Source organism: Tasmannia lanceolata, unplaced genomic scaffold, assembly GCF_043159265.1.
Source record: "Tasmannia lanceolata isolate RefF3 unplaced genomic scaffold, GAP_Taslan_0.1 ptg000015l, whole genome shotgun sequence".
In the NCBI taxonomy this organism is placed as follows: Eukaryota; Viridiplantae; Streptophyta; class Magnoliopsida; order Canellales; family Winteraceae; genus Tasmannia; species Tasmannia lanceolata.
In genome coordinates, this window is record NW_027518692.1 from 26068491 (window position 1) to 26080855 (window position 12365).

General features: G+C 38.0%; 1 protein-coding gene across 1 annotated transcript; it reads right to left on the reverse strand.

Annotated features, from left to right (window-relative positions):
- Positions 1-96: 96 nt before the first annotated feature.
- LOC143845852 (nuclear transcription factor Y subunit A-1-like) lies at positions 97-10029 on the reverse strand. The gene is made up of 6 exons (XM_077354257.1): positions 9815-10029; positions 8592-8898; positions 5295-5407; positions 5051-5122; positions 3244-3408; positions 97-1068 (listed from the first exon to the last, which is right to left on the reverse strand). The coding sequence occupies exons 2-6, from the start codon at positions 8857-8859 to the stop codon at positions 637-639; spliced, it is 1050 nt and encodes a 349-aa protein (XP_077210372.1). The 5' UTR covers positions 8860-8898; positions 9815-10029; the 3' UTR covers positions 97-636.
- Between the last annotated feature and the right edge of the window lie 2336 nt (positions 10030-12365).

Here is a 12365-nt window from a genome sequence, read left to right on the forward strand (position 1 = left end):
TTAAACTGTCATGCTTTTGCTAAAACACAACAGGTCTTATGCACATTCCTGATGGATCTCTTGTGATAAGAAGGCCCCATTCCAAAAAAAACAAAGGACTCCCAATATTAAACGGTCATGCTATTGCTAAAAAAGAGGTCTATTACACACCCTGATGATATATTGGCTGTTAAGTCCCCAAATCTAGTAAGTACAAATGACGTACTTAATCACTTCATCATTCACATTAATTTGATTCAACAGAGGCCATTCGTCACTTTCGTTTTTACAGGAATGGATAGGAGACAGAACAGAGAACTAAAACAGCCTACCTACTACCTCTCACTTTGTCGAACGCGCCCCCCAACATTAAAAAAAAAAAGAAAAAAGAAAGAAAAACCAACCAAGCCAAGAATGAATTGCCTTAGAAACACCAGATAAACCAGGAGTTCGCCTCTCTAGTTGAACGGGTCGAACGCTCCAGCACACCTGCTACTGTTGCTCTCATAGAGGGGTGCCACACATGAGATAGGACTCTCAATAGTTACACCTACAGAAATATGCATGGGAGCAAACCATTAACAAAATGAAAAAGGTAATACTGGAACCAGTAGAGTGATGCTGGAAACACCCTCTGACCCCCCTTGAAAAGGGGGATCATTGGATGGTGAGTGCCCTTTGTGGGGCCGGGGCCTGGCTCACAAGGACCCCACCCCGTTGCTGTCCCGAGCAGTCTCCTTCCTCTCCCCCCTCACCAGAGAGGCCATGGAAAGCTGACATTGGGAAGCTTTGATGTTGCTGGTAGCATCCATTGCCATTAGAGTATGAGTGCTGTTCATGTGGGTCCTGCATCATAGGCCCTTTTACTTCCTGCTGATTCTTGGAGGAACCAAGGGTACAATCTCTTTGCAAGGGTTCCGAACCCGATGAGCTTGTGGACTGTGTGGGGCGAGCTGAACACAAACCCGTATCCCTATCAGAGGTGGGATTAGTGGCATTATCATCGGACTTCTTTGTATTTAGGAAACGGCCTCCACATCCTCTTGCCCTTCTCATCGCGTGCCGGTGACGAGATTCGTGAAGATACGGCTGTAAAAAAATGCAAGTCAGACCCCTACCCTATATCTAGCCCAAAAGAAGAAAATCCAGAAGTCAATTGGCACAATTCTCTTTATTTTGAATAAATTTCATTGCTAAACTGAGAAAATAAAATAATGTGTCCACATATTAATAGATGAGCATTATCAAGCAGTGCTAGCATTGGAACTTTTTTTTTTCGAGGACGGGACATGATGTCCCACATATGTAGTAGAAGTTACATCCTTCTAAAAGATCTCCCACTCATTGGAACCTTAGTTAGCCAACTTAAGAGCTAAGTTTGAATCCAGCTTGAAGGAATCACACTGTTCATTTCCCCATGTGGATCACTTTACGCAAATGAACTCAGTTTCAGCCCTTCCAAGTCAATCAAAAACTCCCTTGACTTGCCCGAGTCAATAAAGCACTTGCAGGGTCAATAATTGACAAGCCAAAATTGACTTGGTTTTACCATAGGCGAGTTCTTGTCCTAGTATGAGTTTCTAAACATTGGCCAATCAACAAAACATGGAAGATTAAGCAAAGGGTTTTGCTAATGAGTGCCTAAGGGCACCCGTTAAGGTGCATTCGGAAAGAGATTTTACACATATATTTATAAAGAAATCTCAAAATGAGTGTAAAAGAATGAAAGTATGTGTAAAATGATTGGAAAATCTCTTTCCCAATGCACCTTAACGTTAGCAAAACCCTTAAGCAAATTATAACAATATTCCCTTCTAAAAATGCCAAAAACAATCCTCATGAATGTGACAGCAAAAACTAATTCATAAATATTAAATTAGTTCATCGAGAATTTTTTTTCAGTTCCTCAAGAAATAATTGACTTCTGTGGCAGATTCAAGAACATACCCTGGCAACAAAGAATAGAAACCACACCTACCAGACATAGTAAACCCAGATAGATCTGCCCATTAGCATGCCACTTTCCGAACCCTATCGAAACTGGCCATAATACCGGTACGATAGTGTACCTACCATCAAGGGGCCAATATTGAAAGTAGTTCGATAAAAATAATGATATGTCACATGCACTCCACTAAAGCTTGTTTCTTGGATTAGATGAATACTATCATCTTACATTATCAAGCTACCTATAGATAAAAAATTATTCCAAAAAAAACGAAACCTATGGTCAGTAAAATTGCATGACTATTGAGCATCATGGCTGGTATTTCAATGGTTCATAGCTGACGGATAAGTTGCAATCGGTGGAACAGAGGATCAACCACCAAAAGAAATAAGGGCTATCAAATGGATACAATTCATACAAGAACACTACCCAACACACACAGGCTTCCTTTGTGCACAATACAACAAAATACTCGGTGGAAAGTCGTAAAAACTCAAGCCGCAATAAAATTTCAAAATAATTCCCAATCTAAGACCTCACATCTGAATGGATTAAGTCTTCCAAAACTACATCAGAAGATCTAAGCCACGTGAAAAGTTTGACAATAAACAAATGTGAGTTCAGCATGATGACACACTGACCCCAATCCCGTGAATTTATGATTTTCTCGTAATATTCTCAATTTCTCATTGATTCTCTGTTTTGTTTATAAAAAAAGTTTATCGGTTTCAATTTGATGTCAAAGCTAGATTCTGTTCGATCTTAATCCACCCTGTTAGACATGATGGATGTAAGACAACCTATGTAACTTAGGCACAGACACGTATTTCATTGTCATCCACATATACAAGGTGTGGATCACACTGCCTAGAAAACCAGAAATGGCAGGATACCTATGCAACACTCATATAATATTAAAAGAGATAGTACACATAAGTATTACCCACATAATCATAATGCATAAAAAGAATTCTACAGATAATTAGAAATATTTTAAATTAGATAAAAGAAAAATAAGTAATTTATAAAAAAAGGCAAAAAAGCTGCCCACCATGAGTAAATGGTCACAAACAAAATCACCTGCTCTATTGCAATATGCAACTGTAGCACGAAATCAAAGATTGTGAATGCACATGAGATTTCCAGTAGTAAAAAAAAACAATGCCAAAAAACTGAATATTGCTGCCATATATTATTTGCCCACAGATTTAAGCATCATTCAAACCTCAACAGCGCCATACAGAAAAACAATCAACTATGATTATTTCTTACGGATACAATTGAAGGTGTGTGTGTGTGTGCGCGCGCACGCATACCTTTCTGACTTTTATCAATTTCCTTTCCAATTCAGCCTTGGCACGTGATTGTCTTCGCCTCAGAATACCATGGTATTGCTTGGCATTCACATAAACAGGCTCCTCTGCCATTTCAAAAGGCAAAGGCATACGAGTATGATGCATTCCAAGTAAATGAGGATGTACCTGACATATTTGGCAAGGATCATTAATCATAAATTCTTCGCATATTCAAACATCAGCTTAATTTATAATATTCTTTAAATGGAATTCATTGGTCTTGTGGATTGTGGAAGATACATCACAACAAGTTCAACATCAACATTTAACAGTATGCATCGCTATAGGAAAGGTTACAATTTCTTGGATACATACCAAAACTCCATTTTCTAGCCAAAATATATCCAAAACTGTTAAAGTATAAAAGAATAAATAACACCTTCTCCAACAGCTTAAGCTTTTGGAGTAACTGGTAGTTTGACATGGTATCAGAGCAAAGGTCCTCAATTCAAACCTCCTTGTTGTCAAAAATCCACATGCAATGGTCAACCCAAAAGTGGGGCCACACACGAGGGGGAGTGTTAAAGTATAAAAGAAAAAATAACGCCTTCTCCAACAGCTTAAGCTTTTGGAGTAACTGGTAGTTTGACAAAAACAAAGGTTACAATTTTGGTTGCAGCATAATATTTCATACAATGTTATAAAATGGCATATCAAAGAACAAAATGAAATCATGTCTAGGACTCTAGCAAGAAAGGCGTCAAACGGCTAGAACTTGGTATTGGGTAAGTAATGTAGGACCGGGATGAGAAATAGAAGGGGAGAAAAAGAGAAGAAGAAGAAGAGAATAGTAGAAGAAGAATAGGGGAAGAAGAGAAGAGAAAGAATAGATGAGAAAGAGGGGGAGGAGGAAGAAGAAGAAATCTAAGGGAGAATAGGAGAAGAAGAGGAGGAATAGAGGGAGGAGAAGAACCTGTAGAGGGGAGAAGCCAATCAATCTTTATTAATCATCCAAACTTAAAATCTCTAATACATGAGGCCAATTTATAGGCAATGGAACTAAAATTCCATGGAAAATAACTAAATCCCTAATTCTAAATAACACGGAAAATAAAATTCTGGAAACTAATAACATGGAAATAAAAATCCTAGAAACTAAATAATACAGAAATAAATCCTAATGGGCAAATATGCCACTTATTGGCCTACTATCTGCATCAATAGATTCTAAGTAAATGATGATGTACCTGACGTATTTGGCAAGGATCATTAACCATAAATTCTTCACATATTCAAACATTAGCTTAATTTATAATATTCTTTAAATGGATTTCGTTAGCCTTGTGTATTGTGGAAGATACATCACAAAAAGTTCAACATCCACATTTAACAGCATGCGGATGCGCACCAAAACTCCACTTTCTAGCCAAAATATACCAAAAACAAAGGTTACAATTTGGTTGCAGCATCATATTTCATACAACATTATAAAATGTCACATCGAAAAACAAAATGAAATAATGTCGAGGACTCTCTAGCAAGAAAGGCGTGTCACATACACACACGGCTAGAACTTGGTACAGTGCACACAAGTAGTAACTCATAAGAGTACTAGAATTAACTAGATGGACAGAAGTACGTTTACACAAATTAAATAGCAAACGAGTAATCCAAAATACAAGGATCTATCTCTAAAAGCATTCGTGTCAAATCCATGTATTGAGATTGGATAGATACTGAATAAAAGCACAAATAGTGCAGTTGACAGAACTGAAAAGCTCAAATAATAAGGTGAATTATTTTTAATCATGTGATAAAGGTACCATACCGGAGTGTGAGCTCCATAGGCAGCCATAACCCCACCACAATAAGGATCAGAAAATGGATATGATGAGCAAGGCTGTAAAAAAAAAATTAAAAGGCACTTCGAATCCCATCAGAAGTATTGCATGGGAAAAGCACATATGGAATCTTCAGTTTTTGTTAATAAATCCGCAATATATTAAAAACCAAGATAAGAATGGAAATAGTAATGTTTCACATTAAAAAAATAAGGGGAAAAAAAATCTTACAACTGGATGACCATGTTCCAACTGGTTAAGTGGTAGAATGTACTCAGCGATCACAGGATGGGTGGTAGATGTTGCAGTCTGTGGATGCTGATGTTCAGGTCCATGATTACCATCTACAACGGGAAGAACCTTATTAATATCACAATAGTACTTACCATTCAAAAAAATATCTATATCACAATAGTATTTACATCCAGTTGAATAGATAATAAAACGTGTGCATAAGCTACTACTTGATGCTCCTTTATATAGCAGAATATATGGATCAAGATAATATGCTCAACTGATCTGAGACATACCCACTTCATCACTCATGGCATGCACATAAAATAAACATTAACAGATACTTGAATGAGTTCAACAAATAAAATACAATAGCACTTGTTTACATGAATACTGATTTTTTAGCTCACGTTCTTAATGTGGCAGTTTACTAATACACCCACCTCAAAATTGACAATTGACTCGGTTTTACTTTGGTGATTTCTTGTCCTAGTACAGTAGTATACTTTTTTAGACAATGGTGTCGAATACAAAATTTCAACTAAACAATACCAAACTAAATTTCAAGAATAGGAAATAGCCGGTTACCCCAAATTATAGTATTTCCAAAGGCAGGGTGGGATGTGGAATGAATTTAGAAACTTAAATAAGAATAACTCTGTTCAGTTTTTCAATTGGCTATCAGTTCAACAAAATAGTATAAAGACATGCAAACTTGCAAAGTTATCTTTCTACCAAAAAATAGCTATCTGAAAAATTACAGACTACAACCAACCCTTCGGCCATGTCTGGCTGCTAGGATTTTTTTCCATGATAAATTAGTGCCCCCAAGTGGTGAGAGAGGGGTAGGGCAGGTGAAGTGGCAAAAAATCAGGAAACTAGTGTCTCCCAAGTGATGAGAAGTGGCTAAAAATCAGGAAAAAAAACCCTCTCAAATCTCTCTCCGTCTCCATCCGCCCTAACCCTCTCTCACCACTTGGAGACACTAGTTTATCATGAAAAAAAATTCATGGCAGCCAAACTTGCCCTTCAAGTGAAAAATCCAATGGCAAGCAGAATGAACTCTGAAATTATGAATTCTAAGGAAAGAAAAGGTAATAGAGTACCAATACATTCAATACCCACAAATAATGCAGATTTAAGGATCCTTGGTCAAAACCTATCTGAGTGACTTAAATAGATATGCATATCCAACAGTTCCCACACTATAAAGCTAAAAGAGAAAATCAAGCTGCAAAAGAAACGGGAGCCGTGTAGATATTGATTATTCATAATTAAAAAGTTTTATCCAGTTCAGCCTGCATTGCCCAATCCATGATTTTCCCTTGTAGGCATCCTTGGAGCATAATCATAAAACAAAAGTGATTTTTTTTCCTTGCAAATATCACAATTTGTTGATAGTGTAGGTGAAGGTGCGAAGCTGAATCAGATGAGACTGGCTACCAATGGTTGCAGTCGGACAAAGTACCAATATAGGATAGGAGCATTTTTTGGAGTGAGAACAATACCTCAAGACAATTATTTGAAAGGTAAATCATTTGAGAATTTAACCAAAAAAAAAAATCATTTGAGAATTAGGGGTTAATTGTCGTGAACGGTAATCATTTGAGAATGAGAGGATATTGTGGTGGTGGTTTTATTGTTCCTGAGGGTATGTTCCAATAGGGGTAAATGGGGGATAAAATTTACACCCCACTAAAAAGTCATGGTAGTTAGTCCTGCGGCTTACCCCTCAGGAGGTCGCAAGTAGCTTCTTCATTTGCCTGTCATTTACCCCAAAGTGGGGTAAGTTGCATTCCTCTTGGAGGTAGTAATTAGAAATGGAGTAAGCTGCATTCTCTCTCTCTCTCTCTCTCTCTCTCTCTCTCTCTCTCTCTCTCCATGCTTAGCACATATCATCTACTAGTTAACTGTAAAAGAGTAATGAAGATCTTTCATGATCATGTGAGATCAAGGTTTTAAATTTCGTCCGAAATCCAAAATTTCGGATTTCGGTCAAGACCGAAACTGAAACGACCGAAATCTGAAATTGGCAAAACGTACCAAATTTTGGCCTAACCATCAATTTCGACGAAATTATAAAAAAAAATAAAAAATTAAGCCAAAAATTTCGGTAATTTTCGGCCGAAATTTCAGCCCAAAAATTCGAAATTTCGAGCGTCTTTACCTAATTTCGGGATTTCGGCTGAAATTTTGGTTTCAGCTAGGTCCGAAATTACCCCCGAAATCGAAATTTAAAACCTTGTGTGAGATATCACAATGTATTGTTTATCTTCCTTTGCCTGTGAAGGAAAAATCTTTTGCTTTTTGTCTTTTTATTGGAAAAAATTTAATCGAATGATCATAGTTGCTTGATCAAGGGTGATGAAAAAGACATCCATTGATGATGTCTTCATGCCGTTGATTCTTTGCATGCCTCTATCATGGAGAGAGAGAGAGAGAGAGAGAGAGAGAGAGAGAGAGAGAGAGAGTGACTGCCATTACGGCCACAGATTCCACATGGGTCCACTAAAGTGTGCTTGATGCATCGTTTATGCAGAACGCTTTAGGTGATCACGATCACACATTCCACATGGGTCCACTAAAGTGTGCTTGATGCATCGTTCATGTAGCAAGTTTTAGGTGATCAGGTCCATTGATCTAGTGGGCCACCTTGAATGTTTTCAATTGTCAATGTGACACATATAAAGGGTGATTAAATTTATGTCTTTTGCTTGGTCCTCACCTTAGATAGGTTGTGACATAAAAAATCTCCTCGAAAAGATGATCCTAGAACTCTAATATATTTGGTGACAAATGAATTGTTCATAAAAGTTATACATTTACCCTCTATAAATTACCCTCACTGAAACACTGGAAATCAAATATCTCCCTTAGTTTACCCAACATAGTGGGACGACAAAAATTAATTCAAAGGTAAGCCAATGCAAGGCAAGTAAATTCCTCTTAAATGGTTCACCCCGAAAAGGGTTACCCTCTTGTATTTACTTCAATGGAACAGACCATAAGTGATAACCATAAAGCTCCATTAGATAAAGAAAATAAGTACATCTTGATAGTAATGTAGTGGTTGATTGGAAGTATCCTCAAGTAAAATTAAGTTCACTATCAAGAGTGCCTTATCTGGTAGAATCTGTTGAGGCTTGTCAAAAATTATAAAACAAGAGTGAGTCCTCACTCCACTACTCTAAAATAAATGAACCTCTCTGATCTAAAAGTTATTAAACAATAAACAATTTCATGACACAAGCAGGTAGACAACTAAAAAGGCACACAATTCAAAAGGAAAAAAACCTGATTCCGTTGCCATAGTTTGAACTTCTTTACTAACATCAGCCCCCTGATCCACACCACCATTACCTACCGATTGATCAGCCTTCGGCCCAGAACCTCCGCCAGGAAGTTCTAGTGAAGACGATTTTGATGAGCTCTCCGATAACACAGACCGAGCCACTGCATTATGCCCATTAACACGCCACCAAGGGTGAGAACAGATTGTCGGTGGTGGAACACCATTGGCACCAGGTTCTATTGAATTTCCATTTTCGTGTTTTGGGTGCATGCTTCCCAACTTTCTTCAGGGAACAAATTATTTCCTACCCTATTGTATCAAAGAGATAAATACAAATCAATACAACATAGCATACATCATTACGAGAAGTGATTGTAAACATAGCAGGAGAAACAGAACAAGGCAAAAATGTCCACATCACCAGATAAAATAAAAAAGAAACATAGCAACTAATCAAAGTTACACTAACCAAGTAAAAGACCAGGTGAAATCAACAGAACAATAAAAAAGTACCATTGAAAAAGACAGGAAGAAAAGAAGATAAAAAGTGGAAGCATGCCCAGATAATCAGATTGAAATAAAACTCTTTATCAAACAGGGTAGTAAAAAAAACTCATCTCAAAGCTTAATTCTATTCTGTAAGCACAAGAAAAAGAAGCAAAATCATGAGAAACTACAGATAGTCAGAGAAGAAAACTGAATCAAAGAAAAAGAAAATTTTCATATAAACAAAAGTTCGTAATTCGCCTCTAAAGGAGAAATTTCAAATCAAAACAGTGTAGGAAAATCATCATAAAAGAGAAACACACAAATTAGAAACAGTGAAAACTCCTTAGATCAATCCATTAACCAGAAAACCCTTACGATTTGACATCTTTCTCACTAATCGAACCCTAAAACCTCAAAAAGTAGACGAAAATACAATAGAAGGAAGCGTTTTCTCGAAGCTAGGGAAAGAAGAACAAAAACCCTAATCCCTATAATCATTTTGAACGCGCTCCAATATGAACTTCTAAACCCGATTGTACGAAAAAGAAATTTAAAAAAAAAAATGTAAATATTCTAACGAATTGATCGTAAGCCGAGAATTCTTCCCGACTAATCACGAAACCCAAAACCCTAACCCTACTAAAATCTAACAATCATTCAACTGAGAAAGATAAGTCAGTAAGTGACCGATTAAAGGTAAGAAATGAACTGTGAAATCACTACTGAGAAAACTTACCGATCGAGCACTAGAAAAACCCTAGAATTCTCTTCTTCTATGACTTTCAAGACATCACTTTCTCTGTAAATCCATTCCTCTGCAATTCTCCGGAGAAGGAAAGAAAATAAAAAATGAAAGAGAAGGAAAAAAAACCAAAAAGAAGAAAAGAATCGATTTTTGCTCTTAACGCAAAGGTCACTGTCTCCTACTAAATGACTTCAAATTTGGCGAAAAGACTCTTATTACTTTTGGGAAGTGCTATATTTACCCCCTTTTCTTACCTGGGCCACCCAACTAGACACTAGTTTTTCTTTCTTTCCTTCTTTTTTTTTTTTTTTTTTTCCCCTAATGGGTAACTGAGGTTAGGCAGGACCCCGACCAGATATATTGATTAAGGAAAAGACAAACAATAAGCATAGAAAGCAAACCCTCTACATGCAGAGGGGAATAACAACCAGGATGACCCTACTTAACAACCAGGATGACCCAAAAGTAGGGACCCATCTAAAACCCAAAAACATGAAAAAACAAGCAGCTTGCTAGAGCTACAGCATAAAAAAACAGGAAAGTACCAAACACAGAACTCCGGGAAAAACAAAAAAGAAAGGGACAAGGGCCTCCAAGCCAAAACACCCAAAATGGGGAAAAGACAAGAACCCCACAAAAACACAACCAAAGCCCCAAAATTATCCAAATTTTAGGGGTATATTTGAGGTGGGTAAGGAGGGGAGCACACAGGTAGGAGATGGTCGAAGAAGCGTAGCTGGTGATTTCCCTTTCCTATCTTTCCTTTTTGGAACTGATTGCCATGAACCATCTAAGCAAGAAGTGACCGAGGGGCGGAGGGGGGAAGAGCTTTTGAGTATGAGGGCTCCCCTATAGCATCAGAATCAAGACCATCAACGGCTGCGAATTTGTTTTCAAGTTGAGACCATCAAGGGCTGCGACCTGAGGAAGAAAAGGGGCCGAATATATCATTCCCCTTTTCTTTTTGTTTAAGTGTAAAGAGTTTTTTTATTTTTAATTCTGGAAGGGGTACATTAGTCATTTTGTATTTTGGGACTGATTGATATTCACACCTCCTTTTCTTCCCAAGGCCACCCCCCTGGTGTATTTATGAGTTATGAATCTTATGACTTTTTTACACTACAAAGAGGTGCCCGGGCAAGCAAATGGGGTGAATATATCATCTTCTCGGATATATCATTCCCCTTTTCTTTTTGTTAAAATGTAAAGAATTATTTAATTTTTAATTCTGTAAGGGGTACATTAGTCATTTTGTATTTTGGAACTGGTTGATATTCTAACCTCCTTTTCTTCTCAAAGCCACCCCCTAGTGTATTTATGAGTAATGAGTCTTATGACTTTTTTACACTACAAGGAGGTGGCCCGAGGAAGCAAATGGGGTGAATATATATCATCTTCTTTTCCTTCTGTCGGTAAGCTTTAGTCTATATGACTACTCTTTATAGTCTTCTACACCAGAGGGGGGATGTTGAGAATATTGGGAAGCGATATATTCGATCCTTCCACCTTCTTCAAGAGAATTTTCTAAAGGATTCATTAGGCCGATCCCAAGATTCCCAACTAGTTAGGGACAAAAGCTGAGTTGAGTTGAGTTAGTACACTAGAGGGGCTGTCCAAGTGAAAAACGGTGTGCAAATATCGGGTTTTCAATTACTTCAAAAATTCAATCAAAGTCCAAAAGTACCCTAAAAAGGATACAACCGTCATATATCCAGATCGGGGTTCGAGAATATCACGTTGAAGAGCCATCTGAACCTTCTACGAGAAACTTTTGGCAAAATTCTCGTGTGGAATTTTGTACAGAATCATACACAAAGACGGCTGGATTTTGTGAAAGACGTAATTAACCTTCATTTCTTACAGAATATAAATCACATATAAGTCACGCATCCAAATTTGATCCGAATCACATACAGTTAACGGAATAAAGACGGCATCCGTCCTCCTGTTGGGGCACAAGGGAGCAGCCTGGACCCCTTCCCGAAAATCTGTCAACCACATGACGGAAACCGTCAATAGCCATAACGAATGATTTCTTTACACGTGGCCGCAGCTCACCGTATAAAGATTATCCAAGTAAAGGACAAAAAATGCGTGTTGCTTACTCGCTTTCTACCAATTCTACGTGGGATTTCGGTTTCATTTGGGGAGTTTTGATTTCACCTTGTCGTCTTTCGTTTTTTTTTCTTTTCTCAAAGTTCTCCTTCAAAAGTTTTCATGGGCTCAATTTGGTTGCAGGTATTTTTACCTCGTAAGAGTAGTGGTTTACGTAGTGAACACAGGTATTTACCTAAGAGAGTAGTGGTGTGGTGTGGACCCCGATCCGAGAGAGGCGGGGGGACGTGCCCCCACGCGAGTCTCGGGATCATCCACGTGAAGGAGAGCTCCCCCAAGGAACTCTCGAAAGAGTGCCCCTCACAGCATGAGCGGCGATGTGATGTGAGATACCTCTCGATTCGGGGACCAGCCCGGATTTGAGACGCACCTCGAATAAAGAAAGAGTCGTCATCCAAGGAAGTGGGCCCTGGATCCCATGCTGTGC

What these genes read in the sequence shown, in the direction of transcription:
- LOC143845852 (XM_077354257.1), bottom strand. Translation starts at nt 8,859, where the DNA reads ATGCACCCAAAACACGAAAATGGAAATTCAATAGAACCTGGTGCCAAT. An exon ending in AACTATGGCAACGGAATCAG is followed by an intron (nt 5,408 to 8,591) that starts GTTTTTTTCCTT and finishes TTCCCGTTGTAG; the next exon opens with ATGGTAATCATGGACCTGAA. An exon ending in TGGAACATGGTCATCCAGTT is followed by an intron (nt 5,123 to 5,294) that starts GTAAGATTTTTT and finishes TTTTTTTTACAG; the next exon opens with CCTTGCTCATCATATCCATT.